Genomic DNA, 23,967 nt, shown 5'->3' on the forward strand with positions numbered 1-23,967 from the left:
CGTTGGTGAGCCTTGGAAGGACTTCCTCTTGGCCCGGATTTCAGCTTGCACCTCGTGCCTGGGGGGCCCTGGCCACAAAGTACCAAATGGATCTTCATAGAGATGTGAGCCCGTGGATTCAGCCCAACTTTTGAGGATAGATTTGTAGCCAGCCCTTAGGTAGCTAGCTCCTGTAGTCTTAGAGGAGCTTCTTCTCAGTAGCCACTGATTTGGAACCCCTTGATCTGTTTACTTAGTGGCCATATGTTGGGGGCCTGACCTCATGTATCATTGGGTGCGTTGAGCATAGGACTTGCCAGGTCCCTTGGAGATTGGCTTGCACACAGGCAGCTACCCCCGAAGATTCAGGAGAGAGGCCTGGCAGGGATCCGGGGTAGAGACAGGCTCAGCCTCGACATTGACTCTGCTATTCCCAAGAGTGGCTGACACCTATCCCAGACCCGACCCCCCCACAGTGGCTAGGAGTGTTTACTAGGCATGATATTCTGTTGGCAGTCCATGGAGCGGATGAGGGTTGTAGTTTGCTCACTTTTTCCATTGGTCCCCATGGCAGATTAGAGAGGTCAGAGCCCCCCTTGGAGGATTTCAGTGGCTGCACCTTAGAGAGGGTGAGGGTGATTGGATTTCAGGCACATGAGTGGCACATAGACCCCCCACCAGCCAAGGTGGCTAGGGAGAGACTCTCGTGGCTATGGATTTGGGAGAGCCGACCTCTCACGCGCCTCTAGTGGGAACCGGGAGAGTAGACTTGGCGTGATCCTGGTGATTGGGAGGAGACTCTGGATGCCCCCTTTTGTGCATACACACTGTGGCTAGGTTGCAGGATTCAGATGCTAGAGATTGATGGCACCCTGATAGCAGTAGTACATTGGTAGTCACAGGTTCTCTCCCAACGTTTTCTCTCAGATTTTTGGAAGAGGCTCTAGGACAGTTTTCGTCCTCGAAAGATCACCCTCTTTCTTTGGCTGATGGCACACAAGAGCTTGGCGGTTGGCATGTGGTTGGCCATTGGAGGCCGACCAGTAGCTTGCACGAGGTGGGGCCACCCTCAGGAGTCTCGGGGACACTGTCTTTGGGATTGCCCGAAGGCTCAGCAGATTTGGCAGCGGATTCTTCGCATCTTCATGATGGACAGGATCTCGACCCGCATCATTACATGGGGCACTGTCGCTTGGGCCATGGAGGCTGAGGTTGTCAGGGCTTATGAGAAGGATAGTGGGAGGCTAGCCCTTTAGGTCTCTCACCTCCGCATTTCGGCAATACTAGTCTCAGCCCCATCTATTGACCAATGGAGACCGGACTCATGTCAGAGATGGGAGATTCGTAGTACCATTGCAGCCTGACACATATGGAGTGCATCGAAGCCATTGGGGGTACCCACACTCTGCTTGTGGAGTCCATCAGGAGCATTTGGCTTGACATCATCCATACCCTTCGCGGTCAGTGGGGGAAGTTGCAAGGTTGTTATGACCGCATGCGAAAACAGTGGGAAGCATTCTTGAGGCTTTGGCGGCTTGGCACTTTTCTCACCGATAGAGGTGGTGATCCTACTTGGCATTACAGACCACCTGTGTGGTTATTCTTGCCTGGTATGAGATAGCCTTCTCCTCATAGAGCGGCTATCCGGAGGAGAAGTGCATCTTTTTCCCCTTTGGATTGTGTGTTCCCTACCCCGTATATGGAGACGAGTTTGTATCTAGCCCTTCGTGGCTGTTTTCTATTAACTAATAGAAGGAGCTTTTTCCTGGAAAAGAAAAAGACTGGGCCATGGAAGAACTGAAAAGGAAATGAAAAAACGACTAGTGTATGTATACATCCAGATAGCAGATGATTATCCTATGATCCCTCCTTAGCCAGTACCAAACTCAGGGCAGAAAGAGGAGGGTCAGGACTCTGTGATGGGAGCATGTCATGTCGGCGGAGAACCTCCGGATCTATCTCTGTGTGGTGGAGGGTCCTGATACTCTAGGTTGGGGTGTCTGACTTGTAGAATGGATCAAGCTCTCGCTAAGAACCCCTCTAGGGCACAGAGGTGGAGTGCGGGTATTGGTTGTGGGCTCTGATGTAAGAGTAGAGGCATTGGTATGGGTGTGGACTCTGATGTGGATGCGTGTACACAAAGAAATCTCTAATGGCTCTGTGGGAGGCATCCTGACGGGGCTGGGCCTGTCTCTTAGCATGCTGCCTCAGCACTATATCCGTGTCTCAGCGTGCTGCCTCAGCACTACGTCTCTGTGTCGTCTGAGCTCCATCACGTACATGCCTACGCATCTCTGATCCTCATACTGTATCACCCATGTGAGTGGCCTGAAGGCCCTGAAATCACCCCTGCATCTCGTAGTAAGCTGAACAGCTAAACATATAATGGGCCTTATCCTCTACCACTCCCGTGGTGCATACTTTGCATATAATGGGCCTTATCCTCTACTGCTCCCTTGGTGCATACTTCATATCCTCTTCTCCTGTGGGATATTCTCGGCTCTGCGAGTCTCTACTTTGAGGCGTTGGGAGAGCTGGCCAATTGCAATACACAGCTTGTGACATGAGTATTCGTATGTATACTGGGATCTTAATGGATCCATCCTGGGAGAATTTCAAGAAGTGGTCTCTGTAGAACTCACACTTACCAATCTCACCAGCTAGCTCATGAATGTAATTCCCCCTTCATGAGGCACGCCATGTTTGAAGGGCCCTAATATCATTTAGACACTAGATGGTAGGGGGAATCTAGGCTGTACTGAAATGGGGGGAGATGGTCCATCTGTATGCCATGTGCATGAAACCACTCAACTACCTCCGAATACCATGCCTGTGTCAGTAATGGTGGTGGCCATGTCAATGAGTAGGACAGCCCAGCTTGTCTCACCCGCTCCCTCTTCCTCTCGCGATATACTTGAATAGAGTACTCTAATGCTAACCGTGGGAGGCAATCTCTATCGAGAGTGTATACATGCTGAATGTAAGTGACGGTATGAAAGAGGGCATTTGTAACTGATGGGGCCACCCCAAACTGGGCACGTGTAATGTCATGTGGTACATATGGCTTATTCCTGATCATGTGTAACAACATCATCACTTGTAGCCTCTTGATGCTCCTCCATTGATCCTTCCCTAGGCCTACCTTAGAAGGCTACACCATACAGCACGTGGACCCTTTTTCAAAGACAGGCCAACAAGAATGAACATACATGTAGAAAAAATAATTTTGATGTCAAAGAGAGAGCACCACAAATGATGTTTTGAACAAGAGTAAAGATGCTGTATTTGTTTCAAATTAATGGTCGTTTGTTGATGTTTTGTTTATTTAGGTGGTTGAGTATCCCTCTGAAGTCGATATTCTTGATAGTTGTGGGCCACTCCAAAAAGTAAGTTCTTACTTCTTTTTTTTGAGTTCTTACCTTCTAATAGAGTTAAAAGTGCAACATATATTACTCACTCAACAGTCACATTGAAGAGACTTTCTTTTAGTCTTGTACTAAAGTCCTTGCATACCATCTCTACTCTCTCCCCGCCCCTGAAAAAGAAAGAAAGAAAAACACTTTCCTGTCCCAACTTCTCTCTTCTTCTAGTCACCTTCCCCTGTCATGGTCCCACCATCTGCTTTTGCCCCCCCGTTAGGTTGCCTTCCCTCCTGCTTCGCTGCCTTACATCCATCCCCCCCAAACCACCCCCCCAAAACCATCTACTTTCTTGTCCTTGCGCAAGCCTGTTCAACAATAGGAGCTGACCAGCCTCCTATTTGGTGCAGTGGATTTGCCTCCACCTAGCGCCATGTGGCAAGTCCACCTCTTGCTTGTTGCTTTACCCACCTCCCAGCATGTTTGAGGCGATGGGAGTCTATGCTTGCCCTCTTGTATTCTCTTTCCTCTGCTTGCCACTTCTTATCCTTCTGGCTTCAGCTCATGATGCTTAAGTTTCTGGTCAAGAACAGTTGGCATTTGTTGTAGGTGAGAACTGTGGGGCCTGTTCTCCCGCCAACACCTGGCATGCCCGGTGGAGACTGCACCAGCAGTTGAAACCTTCTTTTGGCCCTTGATTTGGAGGAAGAAATTTTTGCGGAACCACTGCAGATCTGGAATTATTTATTCTTGTTCCCATCCTTTCTCAGTTGATAGCTGGATCATTGATGCTCCCATATACAAATTCTATCTTTGTTCTGGTATTGTTTCTGGGCTCATACTCTCTTCTGCGTCTGCTCATTGCAGCATGTCCGAAGTTTCTTCTCTTCCGGTCTTCTGTTTTCTACTTGTATTACTTTGGCTTCCAGAAATCTGGCTTGTGCTCTTCGCATGACTGAAAACAACCATCTTTGCAGAAAAAAGCGTGGGGCTCTAAATATTCAAGAGAAATGGCATCATCATAATAGATTTGGCTTTCTGGCTTGCTGGTTCTACTCCTGCTTCCAGTGCTCCAGGTCCATCCGTATGTAGGCCTCCCGACATTTTGGGAGGGGCTCTGTATTGTTCCTCTTTTTTTTTTTTTTTTTCAGCTAGCCTGGTCCATTGGTGAGTGGTACTGGCGGTGTCGCCTTTTGCTTGGGTTTCTACCCCCTCACTTGTAGCGGCTAATCAGGACATGGGTCCACTTCCTCTGACAGACTTGGAACTGGTTTGGGGATGTGGTGTCGGGTCTTTGTCCGGCTGTTCCATGAACTTTCGGATTTCCACCCAGTGCCAGGAGGGCCAGCCCGGCCGTGCATAGTGTCATCTGCTAGATCCCTCAGAAACTCGCATGCCTTCTTCATTTCTTTTTCGGAGTCTTCCTTGGTCTTGTAGAGCTCGCTCAGCAGTTGGATTTTATCCTGTGCTAGAGCTTTTCTAGCATTGTTCTCTCTTAAGGCTCAACTCTGGAAGTCCAAGAGCATAGCCTCCCCTGTACAGTCCAGTCTACACCTTCTGCCCGACCCTACCCGACTATATCTGGCAAGCACTGACAGTGTACAGATCTCCGCCCACCTGCACACTACAAAATTTGGGGCATTTGAATTTTTTTGAAATTTCAGCCCACAGATTTACAGATTCACAGGTTTGTGGGATTTGGCAGTTTTTGACCTGAAATTGCACATTTTGTCTGTTGAAATTCGGGGCTTTTCACCATTGAGCTTGAAATTGCAACATTGGCACACATTGGCATTGATTTGAGCAGATTTGGTGCGTAATTGCACTAGAAATTTGGGGATTTTGCAAAAATTGGCACTATTTGCAGGTCAATTATAGACATTTGCAGGCATTTTGGGTGTTACAGGCACATTTACTTGGCATTGGGGCATTTCCCCCAATTGTTTGGGCATTACAGCATTTGGTATAGGTGACAATTGCTTTAACAGATATATTGGTGCAGATTTGGTTCAAATTTGGTCTAATTGGCGGCTTAAAAATTGGGGCTTTTCTACATTGAGCGCATTTTTGCAGCAGTCGACCAGTTTACCTTTGATTTTTCTAGGTTTGAGCACTTGCAGCTCTTACAGGTGTTAGCTGATCGTGTTTTTCACGGCACATGTATACATTTGTCGTTTGCTGCAGTATATGTATGCCATTGTGGACACTTTGATAGATTTGCATCATCGAGCAGTACACTAGTAGATTTGGGACATGCATATGTATTTCTTGTGGTGAAGGAGTTCCCTTTCAGTCTATTGATTATCCCGCTGTATTTATCTCCCGCATTCTTACGGTTTTGCTGGGCATTGCCTACTCGTGGTGACTTGGCAGATTTGCTGTGTTGTCATGGCCAACAGTAATAATGACCTCTTTGGCATGCTATCTGTGACCGCTCCCTATAGGAGGCCTACAGATCGGAAGACAATATACACATATTTAGAATACTTAATTTAACTGTTATTAAACAACGGAAACAACATCAACAACACAAATATTGGAAATGCTGAAAATACAAATGACACCAGCACTGGGGCCGGAAAGGGCCGCCTCCCCCCTCAATGCTTTTTTTGTATTTCTTGGAATATTTATATTTGTACAAGTGTCACGGGCCTGACTGGCCAGATTTCTCCACAAGGGAGTGAAAACAACCAAATAAAACTGGTTCAAGTCGATGAAGAGGTGTTGGTCGGAGTAGCCCCAAATTACAGGCTCATTCCCACCTTCACTGGGTGGACACCTGCCTTTCCCTGGTCTTCCGGGACCGTGCACCAACAGGCCTGCCCGTACTAACGCAAGCCAAGGGGTACACTGCGGAGGGAACGTGGCCTGGTTCTCCCCAATGAAGCTTTGTACTTGGTTTTTCCTCATACCCTCTTGACCTTCATTGGCTCCTCTATAAATGAGGGTGCGGTCAGGGCAGTCATGGGAGAAACCTCTTTCCAATGATCCTCCAGAGTGTATGCAACTGGAGCAGAACTTACCTACACAAAGCTTGTAATAATAGCATTTAACTTGAATTATTACCTGAATTTGAGATAAAATATTGAAATAAATACCTGGCATGGATTTTAATTCATATCTCAGTAATGAAGACCATTTCCCTTGTATTATACTCCGAATGGAAGCTTCTGCTGCTATAAACAAAGCAACCAGCCGGTACACAGGGAAAGTATAGCAGGTACATATGGGTAGCCAGCAAGTACACGTGGGCAGCCAGCAGGTACAGCAAGGACACAAGGCAGTAAATGAGCAGGTACTGTAGGTGGTACAGCAGGCGTGGGCAGCCCTGCAGGTAAGTACAACTGCAGGTACAGTAGGCGTGGGCAGCCCTGCAGGCAGGTACAGTAGCAGCTTCAGTAGGTGTGGGCAGCAGGCGAGTACCAGCAACAGCTTCAGTAGGCGTGGGCAGCAGGCGGGTACCAGGCGATGGAGAGAGAAATCCAGCCACCACCCACCCACGTTGGAAATATGTACTAATCTTTCATGCAATAGTTGCTTTTAGAATTATTAAACTCTAAACAAAGGTTAGTTTATAGGCACCCACACTAGAAAGTAAATGTCTAGCCCAAATTTAAATGTGTGTGAACACATTAGCTTATAAACATTAAAGTTAACCATAGTTTATGGATTTTACCTTTTAAAAAGGCCAAAATGAAAATACTTACCACTTGTTCACCAAGTCAGTAAACAGCATTCCACGGTACATTGGGGGCGTCCCCGTCCAGTGTATTGGCATGGCATAACAGGCAGACACACGCAAACAAGTCATGCAAAAACAAATTTATGCATACAGGCATAAATGCATGTGCACAAATAATGGACGAAATCTCCCTTTCATGAAACTTGTACAAGAGGTTCTTGTCGGGCACAAAACTGGCACGACAAATATAAATAAATATGTCCTGGTCTTCCTATGGAGTGACAGTCCCATAGGTAAGACACCATCCTGGTCATACATGGGTGGCACCAACAGGCTTCCGTCCATACAGCACGAAGCAAATCACACACGGGTGACACGAAACAACTGGTTCCCGTCCATGTGACGCAGCACTGGTCGTACACGGGTGGCACTGATCTGGCTCCCGTCCATGTGACACCATAAAACTGGCCCTTTCACATGGGACACTGGCCTGGCCCCATGTGAACATGGCACAAATCTGGCTGCTCTATGGAGTGACAGTCCCATAGAAGTGGCTCGAGAAATGGAGATTGACCAAATGGTGACATTCCCTCGGGCTTCCAAACAGTTGACCTCAACTGAAAAGCCTCAAGATATGCTTGTAGAAGCTGAGGGTAGTCAGCAAAATAATCCTCATCTGTCCACTTTGCATCAATTGGTAAATAATTTTTAAATTTCACAAGGTATCTCCTGGAAAGCTTTCCATGTGGTAACTTTCTCTCCTTGTGAAATACAATTTGCTGTGGCTGAAGGATCTTCTCAAGCTCATCAACTTCTGGCGGATCTTCTGGGACAGGCTCTTCTAGATCTGGCCCCACATACTTGCGCAAAAGACTCACATGAGAAGCATTGTGAATCTTTCAATGGTTGGGTAAAGCAAGCCTGAAGGACACTTCATTGATCTTGTCAATCACTTGGAAGGGTCCATAATATCGAGTAGAAAGCTTTGGATATGATCCCTCTTGTCCTGGCCTCTTCTGCAGCCTAGCTTTCTCAAATTTCAACAATACCCAATCACCTTCCTTGACTTGCATGTCTCTCCTATGCTTGTCAGCAGACCTTTTATGCTTATCTTTTGACCTTGCAATGGCTGTCTGCACCTGAGCAAAGGCTACATCCAAGTCCCGCACATACTCATCAGCTGCAAAAATCTCATCCTTTGTACGAAGGATGGGTGGCAAGATCACTGTGCCTAATCTCAAACATGGCCTTTCCCGTGGAGGCATGAACTGTGTTGTTGTAGGCAAACTCTACAAGTGGAAGATACTTCTCCCATGCAGTCTTTTGATCTGCCACATAACACTTCAACAAATCCAACACAGCTGAATTTGCAGCTTCACTTTGGCCATCCGTTTGGGGATGATAAGCTGATGAAAAATCAAGTTTAGTGCCCATGTTATCAAATAAAGCCCTCCAAAAGAGGCTCGTATTCTTGGGATCTCTTTCCCCAACAATGGACTTAGGCATACCATGATGCTTGAAGATGTTAGCAAGAAAAAGCTTCACCATATGATCAACTTTAATGGTTTTCTTGACGGGCAAGAAGTGAGCTTGCTTGCTAAACCTGTCCACAATGGTCCAAATAGCATCATTCCCATGCTGGGATCTAGGCAAGTCCATAATAAAGTCTATAGTAATACTTTCCCATGGCTGCGAGGGAATAGGCAATGGCTGAAGCAAACCTGGAGGCTTTTGCCTATCAAATTTCACCTTTTGGCAAGTAAGACATGCACGTACATATGCCTCAATGTCTTTACGCATGCTGCCAAAAGAAATATATCTCAATCATGCGTGTAGTAGGCATGATACCTCGATGACCAGCATAAGGTGGAGCGTGACATTCCTCCATAACCTTTGGACGCATATCCTTTACCACACATAAGCAGTTATCCTTCATAAGATAACCCTCTTTGATCACATAAGAGACATGTGAATGACCAGCCATCAAATCAATCCATATATGGCAAAAATCAGCATCCAAATGATACAAATCTCGCATGGCAGATAAGTCCCCATGAGAGGCCACTGAAACTGCAGCCACATAAGGCCTCCTGGATAATGCATCTGCCACCACATTTTTCTTTCTCGGGTATGTAGAATCTGAAAATGAAACATGGAAAGAAAGTTTGCCATTCTCATCTACTTCTCCGAAAGCTTTGTTTGAGATAGAAAATATCTCAAGCTTTGATGATCTGTCTTGACTACAAATTCAGCCCCAAGAAGATAATGTTTCCATATCTTTAAGGCATGAATTACAGCCCAGAGCTCTTTCTCATAGATATCCATATGAAGCTCGGCATCATGCAACCGATGGCTCTCATATGCAACTGCATGATCTTCTTGATTTAGGACAGCCCCTACACAATCGCCACAAGCATCACATTCCACTATGAATGACCTTTGCAAGTCGGGAACAATCAATACGGGTCCACATGATAACATTCTTGAGTTGCAAGAAGGCACCTTGCTCCTTTGGGTCCATTTAAAAGTGGCTTTCTTCTTTGTGAGATCATGTAGAGGGGTGGCAATCATTGCAAAATGTCGCCTGTAAGATGAACATAACCCCAGAAAACTACGTACTTGATGTACATTTTGCAACTCTGGCCAATTCCGAATGGTTTGAATCTTGGCAGGATCCATTCTTACACCATCTTTGGATACAATGTGACCCAAATAGTGTATCTCTGAAAGGAAGAACTCACTTTTCTTGGCACACTGTGGCCAAATGAGTCCTATGCACCTGCTCATTCTTGGAGAAAACCAAGATGTCATCAAAGAATACACCTGTGAATTTTCGATGGGGTCGGAATATCCTATCCATCATACGATTGAATGTGGCTGAGACATTGGTGAGACCAAAAGACATCACCAAAAATTCATACAATCCAAAAGCTATCCTGAATGCAGTTTTGTGGACATCCTGTGGCACCACTCGTATCTTGTGATAACCACTCTTCAAATCAATACGGTTGAAACAAGCCGAGCCATGAAGCTTATCCAGAATGTCATCAATACGCGGGATTGGAAATCTATTCTTGATGGTGAGCTTATTTAGAGCTCTATAATCCACACACATGCGGAATGATCCATCTTTCTTTTGAACGAGAAGCACGGGAGAGCAATAAGGTGAGGAACTTGGCTGAACCAAACCTTTCTCCAAAAGCTCATTAACTTGCTTCATGATCTCTTGTTGTGCGGCACTCACACGATATGCAGGTTTGTTAGGTGGAGAACTACCTGGCACAAGATCTATGCGATGATCCTCGGGCCTTTGAGGAGGTAGTTCACTAGGCAAAGCATCAACAAAACAATCTTTATATGCATGAAGAAAATTCAGCCTATCCTGAGTCAAAACATCCACATTTTGATGACTTGGTTCAATGCTATCACGAAAAAAAACCAAGTACGCAGAAAGACTCTTTTTCATTGCTTTATTAATCTGGATGTGAGATACAACTGGGATAGAATCCCCTTCCTTGCCAGCATCAATAACATGCATGCGGCCTCTATGCATAAAGGAAATCCTGTTTGTCTTGTACTCTTTGTGGGACTCAAGCCTATGATGACATGGCTTGCCAAGCAATACATCGCATCCATTAAGTGGAGCAACCAAGAAATGCTCATGATCAAGATAACCCTGAATATGTATGCGCAACTTCCCAATAAGTGGGGTAACTTGCACGTCTTTACCAACAAATGGAGCTTCTGCTTCAATTTGAGACCCCATGTTCTCAACCTCAATATCCAAGGCGACTGCCATCTAGGTAGAGATAAAATTATCTGTTGCACAATCATCAAACATAAATAGAGCGGGCTGATCCTTGATTTGACCCCATGCTTTGCATACCATCCTCTCTTTTCCATCATGCTTTGTGTTTCCCTGCACATCGCGAACTACATGCACATTTGCCTTGGGTTGCTTGTCCTCATGCGTTGGTTTGCGGTTGGGACATTGTCTAAACATATGCTCTTTGTTGCCACAAGAAAAGCATTTCCCCTCCTTTGCATATTGCTCCCTTTGCTCGGGGGTCAAGCCAAATTTGTTCTTCTTTGGCCCATGATCCTTGGATGAGGTATTTTCAGCTTTACCTCCCTTCTGGACATCCCGAAAGCTCTTTTTAGTAGGTGGCTGTCCACCTTTTTGAAGGTTTGGGACAGCCTTCTCTTTGCCCTTGGAACATCCTTGATCTTGCTTAACTTTGAGCACCAATTGCTCCGTAGCAAGAGCAGAGGCTATAAGCTGTTGTAGGGTGTGTTTCGGGTGCAATTCATTGCCCGAACGATAAGCTGGTTGCAATCCGGAGCGAAACTTCCTCTTTTTTTCATCCTCGGAGAGTTGCATAAAGGGAGTTACCTCAAGCAACACTTTCCAAAACTTATTGACATACTGCTGCACACTTTCATTATCTTTTTGCTTAAGTCTATCCCACTTTTGGGTGAGAGTTTGCTCCGCATTAGGAGGCAAGAATTGGGCATAAAATCTGTCCTTAAACTCTTTTCAAGTGCAAATGGGATCTTTGGCGGTCTTTTCAATGATCCACCAATGGGTAGCTGTCTCCTTCAAGAACATGCTTGCATGACGAATTTTGGACTTCTCAATGAAGTCCTCATCACTAAAAGCAATATCAAACTGTGTCACAAAAGCTAGCACCTTAGAGGCATCATACTCTCCATGAAAGGCATCAAATTTCACGGACTTGTCCCCTGCCTTGAACTCCTTGAGCTTCTTGGGATGTGGTACATGTTCTTCTCTTTTTCTCTTCCCCTTATCCAACGGGGCAGCTTTCTCTGCATGGAGCTTCATGGGCAACCAAAGATGTTTCAAAAGGCACGGTGGCATGTGCATTATGAATCTGTGGCCCCGATGCATGTGACCTCCCCAAATGCGGCAATGTCTCACCACGAGACAACTCAATGGGCAAAGTCTTTCGGCTTGCATGCCGACCATTGTCCCCATGATGTACATTCTTGGAATCCAAATGGCCTTAAGCATGCATAAATCTGTTTCCTCCTGTGCCTTGAGGAGTGGATGCATGGCGGGAGGTGACCGAAACTTCTTCTTTATGCAAGTATACCTTTGAGAGGCTGGGTCTCCATGGTGCAAACGGGGTGGATTCTTGAACATAAGCTGTCCATCCTCTCCCTCTTTAAGGTCACTCTTGCGGATAAGATAAGAGAGTGCCGTATTGATATTTGTACTTTTTTGCACCTAGGGAGAGTCTCCCTAGCTGCCTTGCTTGGATCTCTGCTCTGTTTTCTTATGAGCAGGAGAGGGTCTTTTGTAGCCCTATGGGCGTTTTTTATATAACTAATGAAAGGATCTTTTCTCGGAAAAAAAAGAAAGATAAGAGAGTGCTAGCTCCCTTGGCTTCTTGCCCACTTCTCGAGCCATAGACTCAAAAGTCATGTCTACCATAGCATCAGCTTTCTTGCTTCCATGAGACTTTGTACACGAGGGTCTTCATGCAAGAATTTCAGCTCCTGCTCTTTTGCCTGCAAGAGCCTCTTCATGTGCTCCAACTCAGCCCTCAATGCATTGGGCTCTTCCTCGTGCACGGGTTCTTTACCACGTGATGGTTGTCCCATGTATGCACTGTCATAGACTCTCTCAAGAGGCTTATGCCTTCCATGCAATGCATCGGAATCCCGTGAAGCACTTGATTGGCCCCTTGAATTCGGCACCTCCAATGGGCTGCCCTGGCTGTCCATTGAATTAAGTGTTCGTGCTTGCTTCCGATCTCAAAACTCTGTGTCTCCTCTTGAGAGAAAGAGAGACGTCCGGGCTCTGATACCGATGTGACCGCTCCCTACAGGAGGCCTACAAATCGGAAGACAATATACACATATTTAGAACACTTAATTTAACTGTTATTAAACAATGGAAACAACATCAACAACACAAATACTAGAAATGTTGAAAATACAAATGACACCAGCACTGGGGCCGGAAAGGGCCGGTCCCCTCCTCAATACTTTTTTTGTATTTCTTGGAGTATTTATATTTGTACAAGTGTCACGGGCCTGACTGGCCAGATTTCTCCACAAGGGAGTGAAAACAACCAAATAAAACTGGTTCAAGTCGATGAAGAGGTGTTGGTTGGAGTAGCTCGAAATCACAGGCTTACTCCCACCTTCACTGGGTGGACACCTGCGGGACCGTGCACCAACAGGCACGCCCGTACTAACACAGGCCAAGGGGTACACCGCGGAGGGAACGTGGCCTGGTTCTCCCCAATGAAGCTTTGTACTTGGTTTTTCCTCATACCCTCTTGACCTTCACTGGCTCCTCTATAAATGAGGGCGCGGTTAAGGCAGTCATAGGAGAAACCTCTTTCCAATGATCCTCCAAAGTGTATGCAACTGGAGCAGAACTTACCTACACAAAGCTTGTAATAACAACATTTAACTTGAATTATTATCTGAATTTGAGATAAAATATTGAAATAAATACCTGGCATGGATTTTAATTCATATCTCAGTAATGAAGACCATTTCCCTTGTATTATACTCCGAATGGAAGCTTCAGCTACTGTAAACAAAGCAACCAGCCGGTACACAGGACTGGTACAGCAGGTACATATGGGCAGCCAGCAAGTACACATGGGCAGCCAACAGTTGCAAGTACAGCAGGTACTGGTCAGGTACACATGGGCAGCCAGCAGGTACACATGGGCAGCCAGCACGTACACATGGGCACAAGGCAGTAAATGAGCAGGTACTGCAGGTGGAACAAGAAGCGTGGGCAGCCCTGCAGGCAAGTACAACTGCAGGTACAGTAGGCGTGGGCAGCCCTGCAAGCAGGTACAGCAGCAGCTTCAGTAGGCTTGGGCAGCAGGCGGGTACAGCAGCAGCTTCAGTAGGCGTGGGCAGCAGGCGGGTACCAGGCGATGGAGAGAAGAGAGCAGGCGATGGAGAGAGAAATCCAGCCACCACCCACGTGGGAAATATGTACTAATCTTCCATGCAATAGTTGCTTTTAGAATTATTAAACCCTAATCAAAGGTTAGTTTATAGGCACCCACACTAGAAAGTAAATGTCTAGCCCAAATTTAAATGTGTGTGAACACATTAGCTTATAAACATTAAAGTTAACCATAGTTTATGGATTTTACCTTTTAAAAGGGCCAAAATGAAAATACTTACCACTTGTTCACACGCCACACCACCAAGTCAGCAAACAACATTCCACGGTACACTGGGGGCGTCCCCGTCCAGTGTATTGGCACGGCATAACAGGCAGACACACGCAAACAAGTCATGCAAAAACAAATTTATGTATGTAGGCATAAATGCATGTGCACAAATAATGGACGAAATCTCCCTTTCATGAAACTTGTACAAGAGGTTTCTGTCGGGCACAAAACTGGCGCGACAAATATAAATAAATATGTCCTGGTCTTCCTATGGAGTCACAGTCCCATAGGTAAGACACCATCCTAGCCATACATGGGTGGCACCAACAGGCTCCCGTCCATACAGCACGAAGCAAATCACACACGGGTGACACGAAACTGGTTTCCGTCCATGTGACACAGCACTGGTGGCACACGGGTGGCACTGATCTGGCACCCGTCCATGTGACACCATAAAACTGGCCCTTTCACATGGGACACTGGCCTGGCCCCATGTGAACATGGCACAAATCTGGCTGCTCTATGGAGTGGCAGTCCCATAGAAGTGGCTCCAGAAATGGAGATGGACCAAATGGTGACACTCTCTCAAGGGGACAAGGTCAATGGGGATAACTACCCTACGTGGGCTTATATGATGCGTCATGTATTGGTTGCTAAGAATGTATGGCTATATGTGGATGGCATTGAGGAGCGTCCTGTAGCACTTGCTCCAACGGAAGGTGAAGTGATTCCCGCTCACCTTCCTGCAGGTCCACCTCCTCGTTCTCCTCCTACCTAGCAGCAGCGTACTTGGGATGCTAGGGATGCTCAGGCCCATGCGTTGATTGCTCTCTAGTGCCGTAGGCATATCATTCCGCACATTCATTCCTGCATCACTGCAAAGGGTGCTTGGGATACCTTGGTGGCGTTGTATTCAGGTCGCAATGAGGCTCGTGTAGTTTACCTTTGGGGCAAGCTTGAAGGTGACTCTATCGATCAGTACCTTACGCATGTGAAAGACCTACGAGAGCAGCTCATTAACATTAATGTGGTCTTGACAGATGGCTATGTTGTTCAGACAGTTTTGTGTAATTTGTCCGACTCTTATCAGGCATTTGGCACCACTCTACAGTTGTTGGTTGGCAATGCACCTAAAGCGGTCACTTTTGACAACCTTGTGACTCTCTTGCTCAGTGAAGAGCAATCCCGTTCCAACAGGAACAACATGATGTCTACTACTGTGCTCTAGCATCATCACTATGACATTGGGCATTCTCCTTTTCCCCGTCATATAGTGCTTGCTTTTTCCATTGGCACTGCAATTCATCTTTGCCTTCGTGATCTCTCTTGATCATTCTTACTGTGGAGCATAGTGCAGGGCAGCATTCACAACTTTATCACCTTGCTACCCGTTCACACCGTTCACTTGAGCGGGGCTTGTTGGTCATGTCCACTCCCGGCTAGTTCAGGTGTAATGTAAACCGGCCTTCTGAAAGCAAAGGGCGGTGAAACAAACACTCGCACATAAAACACTTCAACACCATTGAGAACCTAGAAAAGGAAAACAAACAGGGGGAGCTAGAGTGCTCCTGCAAATAGTACACGGACACCGATTGGCCCCAAATCGCAGTGGCGCCCCTTGCGGTATTTCTTTAATTGATTAAAAGAGCTTTGATTACAATATAAGGCTGGCAACTCAGCCGTCCCAGTAGAACTCCTGAAGCCTGCAAAGAACCTGCATCTGGCTTCTAATCCACACGGCATCCACAAACAAATCCAGCCATTGCTCACATCGAAAGACTCTCACATTGAGTCTGAATACAGAAGCTTTCTCCCATGATCAAGGCTGCCACAACCATCTATAGCCTCTCACACTATGAACAGCTTCACACCCTGACACATCCAGTGCTTCTGCATCACAACACAGACTGCCAAACTGTCTCTCAAAAGAGAACTCGTATCATAGCACGACATACCATACAGACGACACACCTGTACAAACCCTCTCTACCTTCCAAGGGTACTATCCATCTCTGTCATGGATTCCCTGTCCCCTGTCCTATCAGTAGCAAGGCTGTACCAAACATGTGTCCATTCCTGTACCTTCTGCCTGCATGTGACCTATCTCCTGGAGAAACCCAAAAACATGTTTCCTCGTCGAGAAACCTACGACCTGTTTCCACATGAAACCCTTAGGCCTGTTTCCCTTTGAAACTTATGTCCTGTTTCCCATACATCTAGTTACCTGTTCCCTCATGAAACATCTGGCAACATAGAGATGCCCATAACTGTAGGTCCCACTGTTCCTTTCTAGCAAGAGAAAACAATCTGCTCCATGAGCACGCAGCCATGCGAGCTTGCATCACTCCCATGCCAAGAAACATATTCAAGTGACCTGTACTTGCAGCCATAAACCCAAGCACATAGCTGAATTTGCAGCCAAACAAAAACAGCCCATAAACTGTCCCAAAACAGTCCCGAATCCAAAGCAAAGAGAAACTGAAAATTCCATCAGATGAACGCCATCGACATGATGTCTATGTTCATGGAAATCCAGCCCTTGTCCACCTTTGTGCCGACTTTGAATGTACAGATCTGAAAAACAGCCCCGTACCCGTCTGTACCACCTCGGGATACGTGCCAGGAGTTGTACTTGCGCAATCAGCCTGCTGTCCTGATTCTGGTCGCCTGAATCTGAGTAACCAGGCCTGTCCAGCACCTGTCTACACCCCTGCAGCAACTGTACTTGCTGTACTTGGCTGCCCGTACACTGTACGGCAGCCGTACAGTACTGTACTGCTGTTGTACCTGCTGGTACAGCCTGACCAGACCTGTGCGCAGAGAATCCAGCAGAATTTAACAGTCGCCTGTGTGTAGCGTGGACCAAGGAAGTGCCTGCAGCCTGTCCGTACAGGCTGTACGGCTGGTTTGCACAGGGAAAACTGCAGCAAAGAGTCTTCAGCAGTCGCCCTTCTCCTTCCCAAGAGAAAAGCACATGTGCATGCTGCAGTCGACTCTTAGCAAGAGAGAGAGAAAAGCCAACGTGCTGTTCATCCCCATGCTTCCTTGCAGCCCACTTCTTCCAAAAAGCACACGCTTCCTCATCAGATAGGCGCCTCCTTTGCCTGCCAGCCCCTCTTCTTCCCAAAAAGCACACGTGGCCCCAAAAATCTCATAAGGGCCACGTTTCTTTAATGAAAGGCTTAATAAATGATTTTAAAGGTTTTTAAACCTTCAAAGCTAAAATCTCTTTGCCCCCTTTCACACATGGGGTTATCCACACATGGGCTTCCATCCTCACTCCCACCTGATGCCATTCACACTGTCCACCATGTCCCCGTGCACATCTGCATCTTGTCCAGAGAAAAACACAGGGTGATGACATGTAAACCCAGCTTACTCACGGGCATTTTTTCCCCGCGACTGGACACAGGTTTTTTCCCCATGTGAACACACTTTTGTGTGTTGGGCACTTAGCCCTAGGCTTTTTTAGTACTCACTTGTACTTTCATTTTATCATTTATTGAGTACATCTTTTCCAGCACTCTCACGTTTCTCTGTGCTTGAGGTTGTGTGTGTGTGTGTGCTGGCTAGCTGCCCTCCTACCCAACAGTTGGGACAATCAATTGGGTTAGTTGATGATAGAGAGCAAGGGACACTGATAGCATGATTGCAGAGGGCAGCAATGCTCAGAAGGCTCAAAGTGATAGTGAAGGGTGCCGAGCGGTTCATGCAACTCAAAAAGAGGTTGCAGTCACTAACAGCGGTTGGCTCCGGGTGCGCTTCTCAAAGGCTCAATTGTGTACCGCTGAGATCCTCATGATTGAGCACGATCTTTCGCTTTTTGTGTATTTATGTGAAAAGGCACACGAAACAATAGAAATCATGAGGGGTAGGGGTGAGCATTTACTAATGTCACCTCTCCACCCTTTTCCCTATGCTCACTATTTGTGGCTGTTCCCTTTGGTATTCTTGGTGTCGCCAGCCCCACAACGGCTCTTCTTCTACCATTATGACATCAATCATGAGCACATCATTCAGGATATAGACTGCCTCTTGGTTTGGATCTTCTCTTTTTTGATTCGGTTTCCTGAGTGGTTTTTCCAGAACAGGTCCATGGTACTGCTTCAACCTATACCCATTCACTGGCTTCCAAACTTTCTAATTCAAATGTTCCTATACCCAGCTTCCTAAAGATTTTGTATGGTCCAACCCCTCTCATTTTCAGCTTTGCTGGGTGTGGTCTCATCCTAGAATAAAACAATAACACTACATCAACGTTTTGAATTTTGAGTTCCTGTCCACCTTGATCTTTTTTCTCTGAACCACTTCAACTGTCCAGGCACTGAATAGCCTCTTCTCTTCTAGCTTGAGGAGGTTCTCTATCCTATGCTTGTGAGATTCCTCCTGAGATAGCCTTCCTGCTATAGCTACTCTACGGCTTGGTACTAGGATCTTCATGGGCACCACAGCCTCCAACCCACACACTATGCAAAAGGGTGTCAGATGTGTGGTGTGCTTGTAAGCTGTTCTAAATGCTCACATTGCATAATGCAGCTTTGTGTCCCAGTCCGTCCGGTTCTTATGAAAGGCTCAAAAGGTAGTACTAGGTTTAATGGCATTTTGTCTAATGCATTCGGTTGTCCCATCCTTCGGCACATGTCACATTCTTTTGCAAAAGTGTGAGCATCCTTGAGTGTTGTTGGCCACCATAGCCTTGAAACACTTATCTTCCTATTATCTTTCCAGAGTAGTGTCCCCCCCGTGATCCCTTGATGCACTTCTGGAAACATAGTGGGCTGTTCATGCTCTGGGACACACCTTTTGAGTATTTGATCAACGTCCATTTTGTAGAGTTGCCCAGCCACTAGTATGAATGACTTACTAAGGGTCAACTTCTTTCTTTGGTCTCTTGACATATACGCTAGAAAGGATAAGTCTGATAGGAATTGCAACATCTCTTCGTGCCAGTTTAACTTTTCACCATCCACTGTGAATAATTGTGCGTGGCAACACAGTGGGCTGTTCATGCTCTGGGACACACCTTTTGAGTATTTGATCCAGCCACTAGTATGAATGAGTTACTAAGGGTCAACTTCTTTCTTTGGTCTCTTGACATATACGCTAGAAAGGATAAGTGTGATAGGAATTGCAACATCTCTTCGTGCCAGTTTAACTTTTCACCGTCCACTGTGAATAATTGTGCATGTCGTCCTCTACTTGTATTGGAGCTTCTCCAGACTCCAATTTGGATAGGAAATCGGCTATTGCATGCTGATTACTCTGTGTGTGCTTGATGGTGAAGTTGTACTCCTGAAGCAACAACATTCATCGTGCAAGATTGGATTTGTTCACCAGATATAGAAATGTCCTGTGGTCTACGTGGAACTCAAACATGTTCCCCAACAGGTAGTGCCTGAACTTTTTGATGGAATAGATCATCCCCAATGATTCTTTTTCTGTGGTGGAATAGTTTCTCTCTGCTTTATCGTCTTTTGCACGCATAGTACACTGGTCAGAACCATCCCTCTTGTGCTTCTTACATCACAGTGCTCCCTATGACCACATCTGAGGCATCCCAAAGACATGAAAAACGAGGTCATAGTTGGGCTGTTGAAGTATGGGTGTGGAAGCCATCATTTTCTGCAAATTCCTGAATGCATCCTCACACTCTCTGATCCAGACATATTGTGCATCTTTTCCTGTCAATCAATAAAGGGCCGTAGCTACATCGGCTAGAAACCTTCTGAACCTTGTGTGCCATTTCATCTGGTCTAGGAATGTGGCTAATTCCTTTGCATTTTTTGGTGCTTGCAGTTTTACAATGACCTCAATCTTGGCCGGATCCATTGCCAATCCGTATGTTGACACTGTGTCCTAGTAGGGACCCACTAGTAACTACAAAAGCACACTTTGCTGGGTTTAGACTGAGCCTTGTCTCTCTGCATTTTTCCAGGCATAGAGTGAGGTGTTGCAGGTTATCTATTGTTGCTTAGGATATATGAATCCAACCTTTAGCAACTTGTCTATTTCCTCTTTGACTTGCTGTGCATAGTTTGGGTTCATCTTGTATCTGCCTTGTCTGATGGATATTTTGTCCTCCTGATTAATCTTGTGTTGAAGGGGTCGATTCCTTTCATATGTGTAGCTCCATGCAAACACATCCTTATATGAGGTTAGCAATTCCTATAGTTCCTTCTTGGGATCTTGGTCCAGTCTGGCACTTACCCTCACCATATGCAAGGTTCTCTCTCATCATTCAGATTTATTTTTGTGAGCTCATCCTTGTGCACTCTGACACGTAGCATCTGCTATCCGCTTTAACCATGTTCACAGTTGAGATCAAGTACTCCTGGAAGCACATTTCTTGGTTCTTTTGCATCTTGTAACTCCCATTGATGTCTGACCAGGCATGCTACAAGTTAATCTTGCTCCTCTCTAGCCAAACCTTCCACCTCTAGCTCTTGTTCCATAAGGGCGGTTATTTCGAGGTGCAACATCTACTTGATTGATGTCTAGTGGCAGTTGTTGACATTGCTGCCTCTCCGTCACCCTAGGATTTTTATTCCTAGTATTATAGTAGGAGTTGTCAATGGTGTGGTTGGTCTTGTCACAGATGGCGCATAGCTGAGCAAGGGGGAAGCTGGCACTCTTCCTTAGTGTGGCCATGATTTTTGCACTTTGTACACCAGACATCCGTCTTTGGTCCAGATCCTTTTTTGGTTGCGTGTCCTCCGGCAAGCTTGGCTAGGGTAGCCTTTAGTTCTTTATGAATATCCACTGCTTGCTTCCTTTTTTTTTTCTCGGGAAAAAAGATCCTTCAATTAGTTAAAGAAAAAACAGCCACAAAGGGCTAAGTACAACCACGATGGGCTAGATACAAACTCGCCTTATATAAGGGCAGGAAACAAGTGATCATAAGGGGAAGAGATGCTTCTCCTCCGGTTGGCTGCTTTGTGAGGAGAAGGCTATCTCATACAGGGGGGGGGGAGGAAACAACCACACAAGTGGTCTGTAGTGCCAAATGGGGTCACCGCCTCTATTTGTGAGGAAAGGGCTAGGCCTCCAAAGTCTCAAGAAGGCTTCCCGCCGCTTCCGCATGCGGTCTGAACCCCTTGTAGCTTTCCCACTGACCGTAGAGGATGTGAATAATATCAAGCCGTGATGGTCTCAACCGGCGGAGTGTGGGTACCCTTGATGGCCTTGCTGCATCTAGTACGCCAAATGTGCCAGGCTGCGATGCTATTGCAAATCTCCAACCTTTGGCATGAGCCTGGCCGCCAGCCACCTATAGGAGGGTCTGTGACTGGTACTGCTGCAATACAATGGTGAGAGACCTGAAGGGCTAGACCTCCCCCATCCTCCTCATAAGTCCTGATCACTCCAGCCACTGTGGCCCAGGCGACAGTGCCCCATGTGATGATCCGGGTCGATACCCTGTCCATAGCGAAGATGCGGAGAATCCACTGCCAACTTTGTTGAGCCTTCGGACAATCCCAAAAGCAATCTTGACAGTGGCCGCACCGCGGACAAGCCGCTGACCGACCTCCAACTACTAGCCAAGTACCGACCGCCAAACTCCGATGTGCCATCAACCAAAGAAAGAGTGATAGGCCCTGTGACTGCCAATGTGCTGTTGTCGGTGTGCCATCTATCTCATGCATCTGGATCCTGCTGCCTAGCCGCGTTGTATATGCAAAGAAGGGGCGTCCAGAGTCTCCTCCCGATCCGTAGGATCATGCCAAGTCCACTCTCCCGGGTCCCACTGCAGCTGTGTGAGAGGTCGGCACTCCCAAATCCATAGCTGCCATAGTCTCTCCCTAGCCACCTTGGCCGGTGCTGGATCTATGTGCCATTCCTGTGCCGAGAAACTAATCACCCTCACCCTCTGCAAGGTGCAGCCTCTGAAATCCTCCAAGGGAAGCTTTGATCTCTCTACTCTACCTTGGGATCCAATAGAAAAAGTGAGCAGACCTGTGTCCTCATCTGCTCCTTGGACCACCATGAGGATATCCTGTTTGGTAAACACTCCTAGCCACACTAGAGGGGTCGGGTCTGGAATAGGCATTAGCCACTCCTGCGGGATAGTTGAGTCAATGTCGATGTTGAGCCTATCTTGACCCCGGATCCTTGTCAGGCCTCTCTCCTACTCCTCTAGGGGTAATTGCCAATCTCCAAGAGATCTAGCTGGTCCCCGGCTCAAGGCTCTCCAAGATACATGCGGCCGGGCCCCCAACATGTGGCTATTGGGTAAAGGGATCAAGGGGTTCTAGACCAAAGGTTGCCGGAGCCGCTTCTCTAAGGTAACTGAAACCATCTGTCTGAGGGCTAGCTTGAGATGATCCCAAGCCCGAAGTAAACTGGCTGCAAATCTGTCCTCAAAAGCTGGGCTAGAGCCACGGGCTCTCATCTCTATGAAGATCCATGGGGTACTCTACGGCCACGGGCCCCCAAGGCTCGGGGTACGGACTGAAATCCGGGCCAATAAGAAATCCTTCCAGGGCTCACCACCGGGAAGAAGCCCCCCCCCCCCTGACAATCAAATTGCCCAGCAGGGCTCAGCTCTGAATAGCAGGATCGATGAGGCCAAGCCCCCCCTCTGCTACGTGGCTGAATGATCACTCGCCATGCCACCTTGGCCCTGGCTGGCCTCCCATAGGAAAGAGGGCAGATTTATGCCGCAATTGAAAACCAAGGGCCAAATCGTCAATTCTCTATCATCCATACTCCAGCTGAGTATAAGGATAAGCCATTTAAGCTTTTGATTGATTCAAGCAGTACTCATTAATTTATTTCCCTAGGATGCTTACATAAGCTAGTCTCAAAACAGAAATCAGGGAAACTTATGCAAGTTGAATTGGCCAGTGGGAAGATTCTTTTCACTCACCATGAGACGGATCATATTCAATTTAATCTAGATGGTAATGTACCTGACTGCCAGTTCAGAGTCTTACCTTTGGGAGTTTTCGACGGAATCCTTGGAATGGATTGGCTCCACAAAAATCAAACTGACATTCACTATCACAATGGAACCATTTCCTTCAGTGACCTTCACACGGGAACAAAGTTCAAGGAACTGGAGCTTTCGGATCCCCAGATCTGCAATTAGTAAAAGGGAGCTTCATTGCAGATCTGATATAACAACCATGCACCCTTAGCAGAAGTACATGAACGGATATGAGGAATGACTTGTTGTCTACATGAGAGAGGGATCAATGCATGAGCTTGTGCATCAGTAGCATCCCATTTGAGCTGTTCCTGTGTAGGAGGAACATGTGCAAGCGGTGCACTCACACTGGAACCAGCATCACTAGTCCCAAGAGTGGACCCCCCTGACGTGCTAGCTACAGGTGCAAGACCAATAGGTCTTAACTCAGCACAAGATACATATACCCATAAATTCTTTGCAACCAATACATGCTTCATCATGTATGCACACATGGGATAGTTGGTACCATCCAACTTATCCTCAACTGACAACATGCCAAACAAGTCAGTGGTGTTTCCAAACATTTTCCAATAATATGTATACACTGACTGTTGAACACAAATCTGACTCAATCAAACTGTCTGAACCACATAACTTGCAGCAAAATGAACTAATGTACTGCAAAAATTGGACAAAATGTACCTCTAAGACAAATTGTTCACACGGGGAAAAACCCCATGTCCAGCCGGCATGGTAAAAAGTGCCCATGAGTAGGTATATGTTCACACCCGAACTTCCCGGAGGACAATAGGCTAACATGGGGGCTGTACAAACATAAGCTAGCTGGTGCTTGGACAATACAAAGAG

General features: G+C 46.6%; 1 protein-coding gene across 2 annotated transcripts in view; it reads left to right on the forward strand.

Annotated features, from left to right (window-relative positions):
• Positions 1-23,967, forward strand: part of LOC147637665 (methyltransferase) — a 97,943-nt gene that overhangs the window by 72,831 nt on the left and 1,145 nt on the right. For both annotated transcript variants that reach the window (XM_086799493.1, XM_086799494.1), the window contains one exon: positions 3,309-3,365. In XM_086799493.1, the coding sequence (XP_086655619.1) occupies positions 3,309-3,365 (57 nt within the window). The remainder of the gene's footprint in view (positions 1-3,308; positions 3,366-23,967) is intronic.

The sequence above is a fragment of the Cibotium barometz genome, chromosome 6, assembly GCF_041138505.1.
Source record: "Cibotium barometz isolate CiBa-2024 chromosome 6, ASM4113850v1, whole genome shotgun sequence".
NCBI lineage: Eukaryota > Viridiplantae > Streptophyta > Polypodiopsida > Cyatheales > Cibotiaceae > Cibotium > Cibotium barometz.